General features: G+C 36.4%; 1 protein-coding gene across 4 annotated transcripts in view; it reads right to left on the reverse strand.

Moving 5' to 3' along the window:
* TASP1 (taspase 1) overlaps positions 1–20,645 on the reverse strand; it is a 261,785-nt gene that overhangs the window by 142,815 nt on the left and 98,325 nt on the right. For all 4 annotated transcript variants that reach the window (XM_025400222.1, XM_025400225.1, XM_025400224.1 and 1 more), the window contains one exon: positions 397–516. In XM_025400222.1, coding sequence (XP_025256007.1) covers positions 397–516 — 120 coding nt within the window. The remainder of the gene's footprint in view (positions 1–396; positions 517–20,645) is intronic.

Here is a 20,645-nt window from a genome sequence, read left to right on the forward strand (position 1 = left end):
TGGTTAAAAAATTGTGAGCTGGACCGGGCACAGTGGCTCACGCCTGTAATCCCAGCACTCTGGGAGGCTGAGGTGGGTGGATCATGAGGTCAGGAGATAGAGACCATCCTGGCTAACACGGTGAAACCCCGTCTCTACTAAAAATACAAAAAAATTAGCCAGGCATGTTGGCGGGTGCCTGTAGTCCCAGCTATTCGGGGGGCTGAGGCAGGAGAATGGTGTGAACCTGGGAGGTGGAGCTTGCATAGAGCTGAGATCATGCCACTGTACTTCAGCCTGGGCAAAGAGTCTCCAGACAGACTCCAGTGAGACTCTGTCTCAAAAAAAAAAAATTGTGAGCTAAAAATTCCATGCTTTACTTTGAAAGGCTAGTTTAAAAAACCCATAATTACTTACCTGCCCAACTCTCCCCGGATGTTTCAAGGCCAAGCCTCCACTGGAGACAGCAGCAGCAACATTCCCTTCGTGGTCCACAACCACAGCGCCCACCGTGTCCAAAGTGCCTGAGTCATTTTCCTGTAGAGCAAAAGTGGCACAAGTATTCACTAGGCATGGCGTGAGACAATCTGATATGACTATATAGCACTTTTCTGTACAATCATGACACAACAAAATCTAAACTAATCCCTAAGTGGAACATTGAGCAATCTGCTAAAATTATCTATTAACAAGTTGCCATTTAAATCCTATTTAAGTCAAAATGTATTTTCCACAGAGAAATCCCGAACAAAAGGTGTCCTGTTGCTTTTCTCTAATAATAAGGCTATATTGTCTTTTTAATGGAGGACATATCACAATTTAATATAAATTACAGTATACAGCAGTGTCTCTTCATTCTCAAGAATTAAGTTCATGTTTGAGAATGTGTAGAGGAAAAGATCTGTGGCATAAATGAACCAATAAATACCCTTGTTAGTATTTCTTTAAGTATTATACACAAACATCTAATAGAAATACATTCCACACAATAAATTAAGAAAATGGCATTTACAATCTTAAAGTATACCACACTATCATTTTTCTCTTAGAGTTCTTTGTTTGTGAGAAACTTCATGGCAAGCTCCCTTCTCTCCTATAACAGTAAGATGCTTGCCAATTGTATGGCAGAAAAGTGTATGTTCTTGAAAGGCATCTTTGTGTTTCGATGTTTTGTTCCAGGTTCCACATGTTTAAGGCACTTAGTGACATTTAGTGACTATGAGCAGCTGTCTCCTACCTCCAAAGTTTCTGGTCACCTGTGCAAGAGAGACAAACACTACACTACTGGATAGAAATAATGTTTAAGGGAGGCAAGAAAAAAATTCAGGGAAGAAGAAGTCTCACATATTAAAAAGGGGGCTTAAGGTAGGTTTTTAGGTTAATAGTAGTCATGGTAGTGTTCTTATGCTAGGACATTGGTTTTCAAACCTTGCCCCTCAACCCTAGATCCCACCCTTACCCCCACCACCAGTATGCATGTAAGAGCCAGGCCCAACGCAGGGTTCAACATGAACAGCTCCCCATCCTGTGTGGTTTATTGCTCACACTACTGAGCAGGACTTGGTTGGTACTAAGAGATCCACAAGAAGCAAAATGACACACAAAAGCAATCACCAGAAAAGTCAATGAGTTCCTGGAGCCATCTCAGAAGCTGAGCAACATTGAAGAGTTTCTAATACTGGAAGCAGAATTCAAACAAGAGATTTTTCCCTAAAGCAAACTGGAAAACTCAGGAGTAGAGTGTGCCACAACAACATTTTACATTAAGTCTGTTAGGAAAAGATACTTACATCTAGAATTTATATTTCTTGCTCTAAATTCTAATTTCCCTTAAATATACTGATACACTATGACAGTACTTACTTTGATAGGAAATGCTGAACTGGCTGAAAAGAATGCTATATGCCTAATCCCTCTTTTAACCACAGCTGGAGAAAGTCTAGACAATGGATCCACATGATCATATCTCAGAATGCCATAGCTCTGCTCAAGGCATGTGCCCTTCAAGAATACTTCCTAACCTGGCCATACACTCCCTGAGGAAGGGTTTGATCCACTCCATATCACACTGAATTCAATAGACACTCAGGACATACTTATTTTTTAATTAGGATGCAGGATATCTGTATCCCTGTTGTTACAAAACATGCCCAATAGTGAATACCATGCAATGCCATCCCAGTGTCAGGGCCAGTTTTCTACCTCCGTTTCACAAGATTTGACTTCATGCAAATCCAGATGCTGCCGCTATCTTAGGGAAGACTTAACAATAACCAGACTCGCTCGTTCAGGTTGGACAAAGCAAAGTCTATCTTCTCTGCTAGGTAAGATTAAGAACAGCAGTACAGAAATGCATTAAAAACATTTTATTCCAGAAAAGATGGATAATCTTAAAGAGAAATATACTTTAAAGAGGAATATTTGTTTTATAATTCTAATAAATAATTTCTAAATCTTTATATTCTTGCAATCTCGAGTAGAGAAGTGTTAGTTTCCCAGATGCCAAATTTGATGTCTTCTTTAGGAAGGCTTCTCAAATTTTAATGTGCACACAGATCATCTGGAGAATTTGTTTCAATGCAGATTCTGATGGAGCAATCTGGGAACTATCCAAGACCGCACACCTAACAATATTCCACATTATGCTAACGGTCTAACAGCATCCCACCCCAGGGGATCATTATCCACCAAATACCTGCCCCATTCATTCTGAAGCAAACTATTTACAGGCACAAATCTGCTTAAGGAGCAAGGTAAACTACCTAAGGCTAACACTATGCCAGTATAAAAGATTTAAGTTCTATCTTGCTCAACTGTCAACTGACAGCTTATCACCACTATTATACTACATGGATTTGGTATGTGTATTTTAAAATACTGATCTTACACCTTTAAAAAGCAAACAAATCTCATACAAATAAACAAACTGTAAAATAACTTTCCTCAACAATAACAGAAAAGTAAAGAAAGGGTATTCTTTTAAGATTATTTTTTGGAAATACTGAGTTTTTATTGAGAGACATATGCCAGTACTTTTTCCCTTATTCTTTGTTTTAAAATTCTGGAAATTTTTACACACTTTTTTCCCTAGCCCAAGTAAGGCATAAAGTGACTGTCTCCATCAGGCCTACCAAATAAAGATAATTGCTTCCGGTAAATAATCAAATTGGGACTTTCATCCTATTTCACTGTCTAACCTTTGAGGGACAGTTATGTCTCTTTTTTACATTTTAGTTATTTTAATGAATAAAGATTATCTATATTTACGGTATACAGCACGATGTTTTGACACAGGCACTGACTGCAGAAATCAAGCTAATTAACGTATACATTACCTCACAGAATCATTTATTTCTGGCGAGAATGCTTACAACCTACTCTCTTAAGGGTATTTTTCATTAGTTCTTTTTTATAAACTGCAACTGCTGATACTACCCATGCATTCTGTAAAACAGAATTTTATACAGGGGATAAGTAACGTATACACAATGCTATGCATTATCTGTAAAGCACTTTTCCTAGCATTTCAATCAGGATATTGTGAAGCATGAGAACTGTTATGCCTAACCAAACTCCTATAGAAAGATACAAAAACTGATGTCAGTGTAACTGGATTATACATAGATGGATTTACTCTTAACTTGGTTTTCAAAAATGAAAAATCACACAAATAATAGAGAATCCTGTTCCAAATTAAGCTAAATATTCCTAAGAGCCTGTAACACCTAAAAAAAAAAAATCAGAATTACTTCATAAATATTCAAGAACTAGTTCATAGACTTCACATACTGCACAGCAAATTTAAGGATGATGAAGTAATATTTAAGCATTTTTATGAAGTGCAGATAAATTAGGTGAAAGACAAACATTGGTATTTTGGCCATAATAATTTCACAGAGCTTGGTTGTACAGGAATGAAATCTTAGAAAGGTTAAAAAACATACAATGACTGTTACTATACAGAGCTACTATTACACTCTTACACTCTATAAATACTTAAAAATATATGCACTACACGGATACACATATACCTATTGTCCTTGACTAAAACATGCTATTTCTATTACTTTTTTGATAAAGTTGTAACTAAAAAGCAACTGTATAAAACTATAGTTCCCTTCAAAATAAACATGTATAGAAAGTTAGCAGACAGGTTACATGTGTTAAAGAAAACATTGAAATAAAACTTTCTTGAAGTAACCAATAAATAAGCAGTCCCTGTTTTCTCTGCTCCAAATAGAAATGGTTATTATGTAGTTATTATAAGAATTAAATTAACACATGTAAACTACTTTAAAAGGAATAAATCCCTTAATACAAAGTTAAGGCACTTGCCACCAGAAAATTAAGCCTCTAATCTGCACTCTCTGAAATCTGCCAAGAAACCCATCTCAGTATTCTTTTTTTTTTTTTTGAGACAGAATTTTGCTCTTGTTGCCCAGGCTGGAGTGCAATGGCGTGATGTTGGCTCACAGCCTCAGCTTCCCGAGTAGCGAGGATTACAGGCACCCACCACCACACCCAGCTAATTTTTTTGTATTTTTAGTAGAGACGGTGTTTCACTATGTTAGCCAGGCTGGTCTTGAACTCCTGACCTCAGGCGATCCACCTGCCTCAGCGCCTCGGCGCATGGTAAGCCACCATGCCCAGCCCCAGCTACCAGTCTTTTATCTTATTAACTCGGTCTTTCTTCCATCCAGAATTACTCAAACATCAAGTAGCTAAAATATAAGAATAAACCTTAAATGTAAAGTGCGTTCTAAAATAGGTCTATTATGGGATTATCTTAATATAATGATAAAGACAGAAATGCATTCTTTGAAAACATTGAAAACATACCAACCCCTCCTCATATACCTTTGTTAGGTTTGAGAGCAGCATTATAACTGGCATGAGCTTCCACTTGAGAAATGCAGATGACTTACACCCTAACATGACAGTACAACAATGCCATCATAAAGCTTTCACATCTCTGAGTATCCTAAACATAGAGAGATGGCTCCTGCTACAGAACATCTAGACCTAGTTCTATATCTCTCACAAATCAGCCGTCCAACAGCAGGGCCACTGTGGGCTACAGTTTATCAACTATCTGTAAACAAAGTATAATCTAGCTAGGCCGGGCTGGGTGGCTCATGCCTGTAATCCCAGCACTTTGGGACGCCAAGGTGGGTGGATCTCCTGAGATCAGGAGTTCGAGACCAGCCTGGCCAACATGGTGAAACCCTGTCTCTACCACAAATACCAAAAAAAAAAAAAAAAAAATTAGCTGGGCATGGTGGGGTGCACCTGTAGTCCCAGCTACTCAGAGACTGAGAGAATCACTTGAACCCAGGAGGTGGAGGTTGCAGTGAGCAGAGATCACGCCACTGCACTCCAGCCTGGGTGACACAGTGAGACTCTGTCTCAAAAAATAATAATAATAATTTAGTTAGAATTATTTACTCTCACCTATGTGGACTGCATGAAACCAGAAAAAATCTCAACATAGGAGCACTCAATGATATTATCTTCCCTCTTCAGAAAATCATCTTCTGATGCCCAATACTATTAATGATGTTTCTTATAAACTATAGTCAAGATGTCTATTCTAAAGTAATATTTTATTTTCTTTGTTTAATGGGTATGAATTAAATGGCTTTGCAACACTACACAAATTGGTACCAAATATATTTATGGAGCAAGAGGAAAAAACTGTATACTATATAAAAATTTAAACAGAGTGGTCAACATAGCAGACCCTGTCTCTACAAAAAATAAAAAAATCAGCCAGGCATGGCGGCACAAACCTGTAGTCTGAGCTACTCAGGAGGTTGAGGCTGGAAGATCCCCTGTGCCCAGGAGTGCAAGGCGACAGTGAGCAATCATCACATCACTGCACTCCAGCCAGAGCAACAGAGTAAGACACTGTCTCTAAACAAGTAAAAAGTAAACAATAAAGTCTTTATACTATTTATTTCCTAAATCACTCAACAAAAATTAACAGAAGCATCTTCAGGTTAAAATAAAAATAAAGTGTTTGAACCATGCTTTTAGGGGGCTATAACATATCTGGGTTAAAGGAATTAAATTCATAGTATAAAAAAGATTACTTAAAAATTCTGAACCCTCAAAGATAGCAAAGGACAATGTTTTCTAACTGGTAGAATTCCTATACAATGTTCTGGGGTTTGCAACATTAAAGGTGGAAAAGGCAATGGTTTTCATCTTGGTTTTTAAGATAATCTTTTAAATAATGTAAAGAAATGTAAGTTTTTCTCTTTAAAATGGAACAGTTTGAAGGGTCTCAGAGTCCATGTTGAATGAGTGTGTGTAAGTGATAGTAGACATCACACGAACATACTCATGGCTTAAATTATTACATAGCTAGACAGAAATATCATCACAAAAGTAGTTTTATGCAGCTTTAAATCATTTCTATTCTCACTCATATGCAGTTTAATTAACATCATTTAACTTATACCCATAGTGAACCACTGGTTAAAGATTGAGAACCTAGGATATGCTGAAGTTGAAATAAAAATTACAGCAAGTTCCTTAAGATGACATTAACTAGGTCATTAAACTGCATTCATCCTATCAAAATACTTACAGAACACATCTCAAGGACTTCAAATATTAGTTTAAATATTTAATGATAAATATGTCCAATTTTGCTTACTTGTCTGAAATGAATATTAATCACAATTTTATAATTCTAAATCAAAATTTATAAGTTCTACATTAAACATAAACCAATCTATGACCTAACAATGAAATACTTAAGCATTTACCAAAAAGAAGTCAAAATGTATACCACAAAAAGACTTGTCAAGGAACGTGTTCATGGCACCTTTATTTGCAATAGCCAAAACCTGGGAACAATCCAAATGTCTATCAACAGGGGAATGGGGAAACAAATTATGATATTGTCAATATGGGAGGATTGCTAAGCAATAAAAAGGAGCCCATGCTATATGGAACAATACGAATAATCTTATATGCTGAGCAAAAGAAGCTGGACACGAAAGAATACATAGACTCCATTTTAATGAACAAGTAAAACTATGGTGAAAAAGAATCAGAAAATTGTTATCTTCATTAGGGAGGGCATTAACTACGAAGGGGCACAAGAAAACTTTCTGGAGTCGTGGAAATATTCTATATTTTGACAGGAGTATTGATTATATGGTTATATACACATGTCAAAATTCATCGAATTACACACTCAAGATGCATGCATTTTACTGTATGTAAATTTTGCCTGTAAAAAAGGCCAAAAAAAAAAATCAATAGCAATGTATTATCTTAAAAAACAAAACCAAATATTCAAAACATCAGATCGTGAACAAACTTTTCAACTTTTTTCTATTGGTATAAGGCATATTTAATACACATTTGGTTGTAACTGTAAGAAAAAGGGGGAAAACCTGAAAAGTATGAATGAGATATTAGGAGACATGGCTCAAAGTCTAATCTGTGGCTAACTAGAGAGAATACACAGAATAAAAGAGAGAAAATATTTAAAGACGAAATGGCTCAAATTTTCCAGAACTGATAGAAAACAAGAATCCTGATCTCCAGGAAGCCACAGAAAAAGGGAAAAAGTCAGACAGAAAAGAGATGTCACCTACAACAGAACGACAGCCAAATTCCTGGAAGCTCAGTAGGCCAGAAGGCTATAATGGTTGGTATAATATCCTCAAAGAAAAGTAACTATAAACTTAGAAATGGTATTCAACAACACTGCCTTTTAGGAACAAAATTAAAGACATTTATAAATATATAAATAAATCCAATGAGTTCACTGCCAGGAGGACTGCATTTAATAAAGTTTGTAAGGGGCATTCTACTTAACACTACAACCTGTCCTCCTTCTGCATCCTCCCTGCCATCCACACGCAAGCACACCTACTCTCCTTTCTCTATATTTTTTCCATAACATCTCATCACCTTCTAAAACGATATAATGCTCATATCATTTAAATTGCCTATCTTTCTGACAAGATGATAGGCTTGATGAAGGCAGGAACCTTTGCATATTTTATTCACTAACATATGCCAAGCACCCAGAAAAGCACTTGACACCTCTTAGGCATTCAGTAAACACCTGTTGAATCGATGAATAAATAAATAAATGATATATTTCAAGAAGAAGGGAAATAAATGAAAGAGGACAAGCAGACACGCAACAAGACATGGGTAAGGAAATACAATGGCAAACCTGCATATAAATTAAAACACATAGTGAAACCCCGTCTCAACGAAAAATACAAAACATTAGCCGGGCATGGTGGTGTGTGCCTATAGTCCCAGTTACTCGGGAGCCTGAGGCAGGAGAATTGCTTGAACCTGGGAAACAAAAGTTACAGTGAGCCAAGATCGTGCCACTGCCCTCCAGCCTAGGCGACAGAGCGAGACTCAGTCTCCAAAAAAAAAAAAAAAAAATTCTTTAAAAATAATAACGTCTTATTGAATGTCAGATTGGATTTTAAATCTGGCTAGATGTTATTTATGACAGATAAACCTAAAGCATAAGTATATGGAAAAGTCAAAAGTAAAAGGATGGGGAAGAAAAAACTGATGTGCCAAGCAGATATCAATCCAAACAATGAAACTATGTTAACATCACACAAAGTAAGTGTTAAGACAGAAAGCATTAATAGAGACACAGGGCTTTACATGATAAATGCTGAAAGCTTGCAGTCACCCAGGAATATAATAATTCTAAATTTGTATGTATTTTTTAAAAGCCTCAAATTTATGGAAAGTAAAAACAGAGAAATCAACAAATTACACTCCACAATGAGATATTTTAACACGTTTCTCTCAATTATGAAGAGGTCAAGCAGGAAAAATCAGTCAGAAATGGATGTGAATAGCATATTGAAAAGCTTGATTTGATAGCACTGACAGATCTCTGTACCCAATATTAGAAAAGAAAGTTTCTTTTTAGGCACAAACTGATCGCACATTAAATCATAAACTAAATCATTAACAAATTTCAAAAAACGATATCAAACAAAATATACTGACTATAATACAATTAACTTAGGAGACAACAGTAGATAAAATTTGGAAATTAAAAGATTAAAAAACTCTTCTAAATAATTTATGGATCAAATAAATCAACATGGGAACAAAAATACTTAATAATGAATAACAAAAATGTAGCATTTCAAAACTTGTGGGATACAGTAAAAGTAGTACAGAGAGGGAAACTTATGTCCAAAATTTTAACATCAGAAAAGAAGATAAAATTAATAAGCTAACTATCCAACAAAAGAAATTAGAAAGAGAACAAGATAAACACAAAGAGGGGGGGAAAAAACAAAGAAAAAATGAAAAATCAATGAAAGAGATAGTTATAAATTTTAAATAAAGAGACCAAAAAAAGGCAAAGTTGGTTCTGTGAAAAAATACTTGAATGAATTCAATCTGATTGGCAATCACTTTCTCTGTGTATCACCTAAATCTCAGCAAAAGCCCATCCCTCCTGCCTTGTCCTCCAACACTAGCCTCGTCTCTCTCAAGTAATAACAGACACTGGCATCTCTGCCTCACTTGCACTTCATACAGTGCAAATGTCACTTTCCACCCCTACCCTCATCCCCACCCCACCCACACCACACATTCAAGTACTACACATCTTCAAGTGATACAGGCTCAAATAATTCCAGAAAAAGATTTCTTGGCCAGCCGCGGTGGCTCACACCTGTAATCCCTACACTTTGGGAGACCAAGGCAGGCAGATCACTTGAGGTCAGGAGTTCAAGATCAGCCTGGTCAACATGGAGAAACCCCATCTCTACTAAAAATATAAAAAAATTAGCCAGGCACAATGGCATACACCTATAGTCCCAGCTACTCAGGAGGCTGAAGCAAGAGAATAGCCTCAACCTCAGAGGCAGAGGCTACAGTGAGCCGAGATTGCGCCACTGCACTCCATCCTGGGTGACCCAGCGAGACTTCGTCTCAAAAACAAAGATTTCTTGAATCACTTCCTGACCAAACAGGAGGCCCTTGCACCTTTCAACCTCCAATACACATATTTCTCCCCAATACAAGAAGACCTACACAAGATCTTTGTTGGCTTCTCTTGCCCCTCATGCATCTATAAGAAACAAAGTATCATAAAATTAATATTCTTTAATTGAATCTCATCAATAACTCAAACTTTGTTCCCTCTGAAACTGCATCTTGCTCAATTGGACATGTGATCCAAACTCAGCTTAACTAAAGCAGTTTTCTATTACCTCACATTTCTGATTATTTCATATTTAGATGTTCCCTAAATGTAACGTTTTTGCACATCACTCTTAAATGAGTTTGTTCCCAAAAGCACATCCTTAAACAACTGTCGTGAAATATTTGGCTAGTCCCCATAATAACCAAACCGAAATCCACACCCATTTCTCGTAATATGGGAGCAGTCCTTATTTCTGGAAGTTTTGTGTGCCCTTTAGTCTACTGTTCAAAACAAACTTCTAAGACTAAAACCATCAAACATTAAGCCTCTCACTTTATCTATAAAAAAATTATATTTCTTGATATTGGTCCCATATTCCTATATTCAGTGTTTCCTTTTTGTAACAATTCTTTACTGCCCTCCCATCCTATGAGGTCATTTGGTATACTGGATCACACTTTTCTCATTTTCTACTAATTCAGTTCTATTTTACTCCAAACTTTCTTGATTTCCTAAAAGTGAGAATAAGCAATGCCCATACTACACTTTAGCTCTAACTTTGTTTCTCCCACTGGAGAGCTGCTCATCCTTCACTGTAATCAGTCACCACTGTCTGGGAAATATATTCAAGAGAGAAGAAGAGAACCAAGATTATTTGGTAGTTTTACTTCATAGAGGCATGTGTATCATAGCATTAATACTTCAAAGACAGAAACAACACAACATGCTACTAACATACTGACTAATAGGATATGAATTAATTACTGGTCAGATTTAAAAATACAAAGCTAGAAAAGCTAAGACCTTGCTAATTATTAATAAATAGGAAGAAAATCTCCTTTATAAATGCAGGCAACCTTTTCCAATTTAGTTGTCCAATTTGGCTCTTTCCAAAAACACCTGGCTATGGTCTGGACCTCTGGTCTTTCTTTCATTTTAGGGCACATATTTATCTTCTCTAGATAAAATTACACTTTCCCTTTTAAATACGAGAGCTCTGCCAGCCTTTAAATTGAGTCTTAAAGAAGTGGGGAATAACAGATAAAGGACTGGAAGGTAGCATGGACAATCTGGATTCTATTCCTGCCAATGAAACACCATAACAATTGGGACGGACCACTTAACTTGGATTTAAATTCAACCCTTTCCAGACTGAAGAACAATATTTAACATTGACTTAATACAGTAATAAGTTACTTTATTTAACATGAAATTTTTTAAGTAGAGCATATCTATGCATATCACCAAATGGCCACATAATTATGAATATACCCATGAAAATAGAAACTGATATTCAAAATCATAAATACATACCAATTAAAGATAAGCATATTGAAAAGCAAAAAGAAAGAAAAAGTATCTATTATACTCTTTATCCTTTTGTTCCTCAATAGATCTTATTAAAAAGTAAAAATAAAGAATTGAGAGAGTAGGAAAGGGGTTAAGTATATTCTAGGATATAAAATATAACCTAAATTGTGATAGTGCCATATCCTAGAAAACCGAATGTCATTCAAATTAATCTCAGTGATACTTTCAGAGACTCTAAATAACCAAAAGCCTGGTTTAGTTCAAATAGCCACGAGGATGGGCCATTCATACATATTTCAAAATATTCCCCTCATTTGGTCAGAAGTATGATAATACAAATAAAAGTAGCAAATGTCCAGGGGGACTCTAGCTATGGTCATAATTCCTCTATGGCCTATTTTACTTTGCTAAATTCTGCAGAGAGTTTAACTTTATCAACTGACATTCCCCCACCAGGAATTACAAGGTGCCAAAACCAGCGTTTGGTTTGACTAGCAAAGTGTAGTTTGGTGTTACACATTTTTTTTTATACCTTACAATGGAACACACACAAGGCCAATCAGCCCCACTCTCTTCTACTTATCCACCTCTCTAGATCTGTCTCACACATTTAGGCTGCCTACCTGCCTGGCACCCTTGGCATCTGAGTTTGAAACCACTGTCCTGCAGAAAACCTGAGGTACAACCAAACTCATCCATTCGCAGGCCTCTGAACCCAGGACTTTTATCTGTCTTTCTACCCAGACATATAAGTCTGACCCTTTATCCAACATCCAGCTTAAATTCCTCCAATTCCATTAAGGCTGCCATGTGAAACTTAGCAGAGCTTAGAGTGATTTCTCTATCCAGTTAATTCCTGTGGCTCTCACTGATGATTTTGTTCTTCTAACACATACCAAATGGCATGATTTCTTTTTATTGGGTAATTCCTTTGGATAAAATACATAAAGGGCAGGGTCTAGGTGCCATATCCTCTATTCATTCTCTAAGATCTATTTAAAAACCTGTACATAGATAGCATTCAATAAATGTTTGTTGGTGATAATGTTGAGGCCAAAGGTTTAAAAAAAAAAAAAGAGGACTGGAAAAGCAAACATAAAGACTGCAAGAAGCCATGACTTCTGGTGGAAAAAACACCAATCAAAGCCCATGCACTTCTCCAAATGACTAGCTGGTAGTTCCTCAAGCTACACAAACTGATGAAGCAGTGAAAAGAGAGCACTGCCTATTTCTTGGGCTAATAATCCAAAAAGGATATTTCACAAACCTTAACCCTTCTTCACAGAAAAGACAACAATGCTTACAAAATGAAAATGCTCTTAGCACAGCCAAAAAAAGGCACAATCACAAGCTCCATAAACTTGTCTGAGCTCACAAGGCAATTCATACTTCCATTCTGTAAGACCTCTAGCTCTCTTGGAAAAGCACACATCCAAAATAAACATGTGCTACAAAATGGATAGGAATTCTTGTTGTGATGAGGGTCTATTCTTTTTCCTGGTGGTGGGGGGAAGACATGGTCTAGAAGCTCACTTGTAAACAGGCAGTTTTTACCTGCGTTAACAGGAAAGGCACTTGGTCAAGTTTCTCTAGATGAGCACGCCCCCTTGTGGGCACTTCCTGACTCACCTCTTTGGAATGGCCAGTGGAGATTGTGGGCTGTTTCAAGGTTATTATTTTTCAACACTCATTTCCTTCCCTTACTTACATATTATCTTACATCTCTATAATGTTGAGTAAGAATAATAATATTATTTGGTAATACTTTAGATAACCTATCCCTTTTGTTTATTTCCCCAAACACAAGCTTATTAAAACAAGCATAGTTTTTAGACTAATGTATGTTTGAAGCCCTTAAATAATAGATTTTAAACCTATTGAAAGACTGCAAAATTTACTATTAAGAGGAAATATCCTTATATGGATTTTCTCTTTCAAAATTAATATTCAAATCATCAGCTGTAGATGCTTAAATTAGTAATGTCAACTGAGTAAAGGCACTATTTCTAGGGACTGTGATAAGGATAAAGTAACAAAATGCTCATGCTTCTATGGACCTACACAAACAAAATAACCACATACACCAACCTCAAAATGGCAAATGTGTACATCAGATAATTCAGTTCAATTAACACTCATTAAGTACCTATCATCTGCACCAAGCAGAAGAAAGAAATCTGATCTGCATGGTATTAGAGCTGGCCCATAAAGGAAGAGTTTAATTAGAATTTTCGGGGAGCAAAGAAGTAGCTAATATTCCATTATTAATTATTGCTTATCCCATTAAGGGAAGGAATATGAACAAAAACTTAGAAATAAAACTGAAAAGAGAAATATATTTGGTGAGAAAAAAAGATAATTCCAGAAGGAAAATAATGGAAAAGTAGCTTGTAGCTAGGTTTCAAGAGGGTTTATAAAATTCAGCTTAAAAGTTTGGGTTTTAACCCACAGAGTAAAGATTCTATTAAAGTTTCTTCCAGGAGAGAGATAAAAACCAATGCAGGTATTTTTAGGAAATGTATCTTCCAATAGCACACAGAATTAAAATGGAATGGAGCAGGACTAGAGGCAAAGAAGCCAGGCATGAAGATACTGCAACAGCCCAGCCATTGAGGGTGAAAAGACAAAGGCTTACTGGTGGTAAATCTACTAAAAAGAAACAAGAAAAATAACAGTAGTGCATGTATTCACTATATGTTTATTGAGCATTTATTATATGTCAAGCTGAGAAACAATGGTAAATAAGACATAATAACTGTCCTCCTGGAACCTCATTCTACTGGAAGATAAAGACATCAAATAACCACACTAATAATGACAGAGAGATAATTGGAGCAGCACGATAGATTAAAGAGAGAGAAGAAGGAAGGAGACAGGCAACATTCCCTGGATTTGGAATCACAGGTGTGAAGACCTTGACACAGAAAGAATCTTGACAATGTGACCCAGAGTGAGATGGCAAAAGATTGGAAAGACTGACAGCCATGTCTGCTCCCACAGGGTCCTGGGGCTCTGTTGGGAAGCCTATACTTTATTCTTAAGAGCAGCTGGAAGAGAGTTAAGGGTTCAAGCAGGAGCATGACAAAATCAAACTGTACTTTTAGAAGACTCCAAGAATGCTGGGTAGAGAAATGACCGAAAGGGCAAGGCAGTTGTGGGCAGATAGGCAGGAAGCTATTGCAATCATCCAGAAGAGTGAGTGGAGCATGATTCTAAACATGCTGAGTTAGACTGTGACGGGTCAAACAAGTGAAAGTGTGTAATAGGCAGGGGAAAACAGGCAACTGAACAGGTTGGGACACAAAAAAAGGAAATGGAAAAATACATACAGATTCATCCATTCAAACAAACCTTCATTAAATAGCTGCTAATGTGTTGTTAGCCGCTCTGGTGGGCAGGGGAACATAAAGAGCAAGGAGCCTGACTTGAGAGAATTGGCTGCTTGGTGAAGGCTTGACTGTGAACAATGAAAGTGACCCTGAGGCAAATCCTGGAAGCAAAGAGGAAGAGCTGCAACTCCTAGAAGGGAGTTCTAGACTACCTGGAGGCAAGCTAACTGAGTGACGCTGGACATGAAGTCACTGATTGGATTCAGTCAGATAATCCCACTTCATCTAAAATGTTCCATGTTTGTTTAAGCAATGGATGCTTTTCTAAGCCCACTGTGACATATTAGGAAGAACAAGCAACGATCTCAAATGCTGGCCCAACAGCTTACCCATTCCTGCAGATTATGATTTGGTATGTTTAGAGCAGAGCCTAAGAATCTGTAGTTTTAAAAGTCCCCAAGTGAATCTAATGGTCAGTCAGGTTTAGCATCCACTAGAATAAAGAATTACTTAAAAGAGAATCAAGGGAGTTTGGACATACTCCATGTTGACAATGAATATCTATTAGAGTATTTTCAAGCTAAAAAAGACCATGGTAATTACCTAGTTCAATATGCTGACTTTACTGCTGAGGAAACTAAAGTCTAGAGAGGTTCCACGTTTGCCCAAAGTCTCTGGACTGGCTTATGGTGGACCTAGATACAACTCTTGACCCTTTATACACCATCTCTCACCTTACCCTATTCCCTCCACTCCTCAAGTAATTCCAGTCTCAAGTCTTGAATTTCAAATAGTTCCTGGGACCTACGTATTTAAAATATTCTAGGCTGATTAGAGAAGAGACAGCTGAACCAAGCCTTTAAAAAGTTAGACAGTTTTCCATCAACCTAATTAAGCACTGGTTCTTTTTTGTCTTGTGATCTTAAAATATCTTTGTAATTGGTGTGTGTGTGTGTGTACATGCATTTGGTTTTCTTAATGCACTGGTTTATTCTGCTGTCTTATTAGCTATACATCGTCAGCATCACCATGTCTTTGATAGGTCAAATCAGGTCATTGGTGTATGGTGATATCATATGATATCACATGGAGACATATTTAAACTTAGAATCTGATGTTTTTAACACCAGAATCTAAGCCAATTCCCAGATATAAAGGCTTCTATCTGTAGTCCCAGTGAGATTCCATTCACTGAAGGTATTTCCTGTTAGGAAAGCTACAAGGTGGTGATTTGATATTATAAACATTATTCCAATGATAATGTAAGAAATGTTCCTTTTTTCTCTCTCCATTGATTCCGTTAAATACTAGAAATTTTAAGTCTCTACAGAGCTATTAAACACTCAAAATTTAGGAAGGATTTACAAGGCTGACAATATCTAATGTCAACTTACAAATATCCTGACAAACCACAGGTTACTTCCATTACAAAATAAAAACAGTAGTTAAGATTTGTTAACATTGCCTTCTTGCCTCAATTTCATCTTACTTATAACTTTAAGACTTTATATAGATTTAAGGTATAGCTTGGTGTGGATTTAAGGAAGACCTGGGAAGAAACTCAATCTACCAGGTATTGAATTTTTATATGATAAATTAGAAGCTTTTCCTAAATCAGGAATACACAGAGAGAGAGAGAGAGAGAGAGAGAGAGAGACACTGCAAATTGTCCAGCCATCAAAGGTCAAAAGTTTTAAACTCAGATATTGATGATTGGCATAAAGTACTACAAGTCATAAACATCTAGAAAATCCTCATCAAGTTATACTGAAAACAAATGCCAATCATCAGGCTTTATAACCTAAATAAATGCATGGGATAGGGGTGATCCAATAATACATTAATTAAGTTACTGACCTATCTACTTATTTACATGTAAAATCTGTAGGCTCATCCAGTAATCAAAACAGTCTTATGTGAGGCAAATGTAATTTTCGGTATATTACCTACAACTAAAAAAAAATAATTTCAAATACAAGACAATCATTTCACAGAATGAGTTTTCAGTTTTATTTTTTTAAAATACATAAAGTATATTTCTTTACGTAAAAGACAAGTCAAAGAAGTTTCCTACTTCGGTTTACTCACATATTCATGTACTAATCAACTTTTTGAGCAATATGACAAAACTCCAGACCATGCAAAGCCAGTTTCTAAAGAAGACTAATTACTCCTTTCCTTGCACTCTTAATCCTCTAAGAGTCCCTTCCAGTAATATCCAGGGCTGGCTGTTTGAAACTCATATTTATGACATCTAGATTATGCCATGCATTCATTCAGTTTGTTTTTCCAGTGTGAGGGTCTCCTCTTCTAGCAAGTACAGACACGTACACAAGTTTAAATGGAACAATCTGAGGAAAACATGTTGTTTTTTGTGCATTTACTTTCTTTGGTCTTAGCCTACCTCTCACCCAAAAACTAAAATGATTTAGTATGATACAGTTAAGCGTTTACATAATAATTTCAAGATGGTGGGAAAAATGTTACCCACAATATACTTCAAAAGAATAGAATATATTTATATGAAGGGTACAAAGCAAGGCCCAACATTTCCTTTCCGAAACATGTGGCCAATTTGATTCCCTATGTGGTGGCTAAAGAACACAAAATTAAAAGTTGTAGCATCTCTTTCGAGTGGTTTTGAACACATAACATTGTATGAGAGCACCAAAAGCATTGCAAAATTTTCTGAACTTGTTTATTAAAAATCAAAGAATGAAAGATATTCATTCACACAATGGAAAATGTCTGATTAACTTTCATTTCACCATCCCATGTAAGTACTGCTAAACACCAATGAAATTCATTAAAAACTTAAATCACTTTGTAAAAGTCATGGGAGGAAGCAAATAATTATGTACATTCAACTGTAAAATCTGTTATTAAAGAAAAAGAGATGGAAACTATTTCAACAATATGCTTGTGAAAAATGAAGAGAAAGAAAAAAAAAAAGGCTTGAAACATCAAAAATGTTGAGATCAAACAATACCCCCAACCTCTTTTAATCCTCTAAGAGTCCTTTCCAGTCATATCCAGGGCTGGCTGTTCGAAACTGATATTTATGAAATCTAGATCATGCCATGCATTCACTCAGTTTGTTTTCCCAACACGAGGGTCTCCTCTTCTAGCAAGAAAATCTCAGTCATGTAGCAACTTAGTCAGTTCTGTAGCAGAAGCCAAGTACAGCAAATGGCCAATGAGTTAATGAATTAAACACTTCATTCCAAAAGCAAGGTTTCCTCTTCCAAATATGATAAAGATAGTAAACAATACAATTACTCTTTTCTTTTTGTGTCAAAACAAAGCAAACAATAAATTTAAAACAGGTAATCACTTCATCACATACACAACATGAACTTACTGATAAGTACTCCAACAACGACAGGCCATGGCAATTTTGTAAGGGGAGATCCAGATGTCAATTTGCAGAAATTATGGAAGATACAGGAACATGCTGAACCGCACTGTGTATATACAATGAGCAAAACTCAGATTGAAGGAAACATCACAGGACAAACAGTCCAGGTTACCTGACAGAAAAATAGTCCTTGCTTTGCTTAATATATATAAATTTCAATTACCAGAGTTTATTTAAATCACACCAGTTCCTCGACAACATGGTTCAAATTTCAATTACCATGGTATATTAACTCTGAGTAATTGCATGAAATATAAACTCCCCCTGAAATATAAACTCCCCGCCATCTCCTGGGTTCACAAACCACTGCAAACATCAGTGATGCACATCACCATCAGTGACCAATCATGACATTCTTTGAAAGTCTGTCAGTGATGTGTCACTGTGCATAGATAGCAAGTGGAAATGCTGCCTCTCTGTCTCTAAGTGATGAATCTACAGAAGAAAGTGAAGCAAAAACAAAACAAAACAAAACAAACAAAGTGATAATGCTGGAAGTGAAATTCAAATGCAAGATAAATGAAGTTATACAATAAATAAGTGACCATGGGAATGTCTGACACTGCTGCCATTACGGCTCTAGATATATAGACAGAGGAACTTAATGAAAGAGGATCTTATCAAGGAGTGGAGTTGTGACAAAAAGGACGAAGATGTCCCAGAGGAAGTGACATTAGTAAAAATTTCACACTAAAGGAAGACTGGCAGCTACGTGGTGACACTGAAAGAGCAAAGGGTAAAACGTTGAAGGCTGATCCAAAATTAGAAAGGAGTATGAAAATTCACCACCACATAGAAAAGATGCTTGTGTGATATCATAAGTTACATGCTGAGGAGGCAAGCACTGTTCAAATTCTAAATTTTTATCCTAAATAAAACACTGTTAATGCTTCTAAATTCTTTAGTGTACTAAATATTGGTTTTACTTTTTTCTGTTTCCATACACATTTATAACCAACAGTAAAAGAGTTTTCTGGGTTTTTCTTTCCGTTTTTCTTCTTTCCTCTTTTTGAGACAGAGTCTCACTCTGCTGCCCGGGCTGGAATGCAGTAGCATGATCATGGCTCACTGTAACTTCAAACTCCTGGGCTCAAGCCATCCTCCCACCTCAGCATCCTGAGTAACGGGGACTACAGGTACATGCCACCATGCCCCGCTAGTTTTTCTTTTGTATTTATATATAGAGAGACAGGGTCTTGCTACGTTATCCAAGCTGGTCTTGAAACTCTAGCTTCAAGTGATCCTCTTGCCTCGGCCTCCCAAAGCACTGGGATGACAGATGTGAGTCACTGTACTCAGCCAAGAGTTTTTAATGTTTTGGCAATAATATTTAAAGGTCTTGGAACAAGCTAAATTTACGCCATTAAGACCGCTCTGCATGATTCAGCTTGCATGGTCATTTTATGGTCCAGCCCTACCATGCAAAGTATGGACTGTCTGTATACTATAAAAATAAGAAAGAGATAAAAGAAAAATCCAGAAGAGGTAAGTCTACCCAGAGAGTGAAGGGGAACAGAACTTAAGGACTACTATTCTTATTTCACAATATAATACTACACTAAATAGTCATCTTTTCCTTCTCCATCGTGTCTTCCCTCTAAATAACAAAAAAACAAGCAAGGATGAAACAAAGATGCCAATTACCAAGAATGGATAATAACTAAGAATTTATGTTCCTCACTTTAAAATATTTTATCTTAAAATCTATGTATCCTAAAAGTAGAGATAAAATATTCTTTTATTCAATTTATGTATAGACTAGCTATTTAGCTCAATATTACTTTGTAGTAACAAGGGATATGTTAATTGTGGGGAAGGAGATTATAAAAACCTACCTCCATTAATGCTATATACTATAAATTACCTACCAAATACCCACTACCATTGGTAATAAAACTGCTATTTTGTTTGGGAAGACAATGTGTCTATCCTCAAGCCATGAACTATGAGATGGTAATTATGACAACTCACTCAATTTCCTAGGCTCCTTTGAGCCAAGTGACTGAATTCTGCCCCCTTCTCAACTAAGGAGAAGTTCATTGAGGGAGATTCCAGAAAAATTTTGTATCCCAGATAAAAAAGGAACATACATCTGGCACTACTCCCTTTGCCATCCCACCTTACTCTCACCTTGAATGCAGATGTGACATCTAAAATTTCAGAAGCCATATCACATCCATGAGGCAAAAGGTATAAGAAAAAGGCCCAAGAGAATACCAGATATGTTGGCCCTAGCATCGTCAGAAACCTAAACTAATGCCAGCAACTAACCACCTCCAAACGTATTACTATGTGGCTAAGGGCCAGAGAGCAAGGGGACAAATATGCATTTCTTAAACTACAGTCAGGTTTTCCATCATTTGCAGCCAAAAGCATTCCATGGATTAATAATTCTTAAACTAATCAAATGTAAGGATAAATCGTCAAAGACTAAAGAAAA

This window comes from Theropithecus gelada, chromosome 10 (assembly GCF_003255815.1).
Source record: "Theropithecus gelada isolate Dixy chromosome 10, Tgel_1.0, whole genome shotgun sequence".
Lineage (NCBI taxonomy): Eukaryota > Metazoa > Chordata > Mammalia > Primates > Cercopithecidae > Theropithecus > Theropithecus gelada.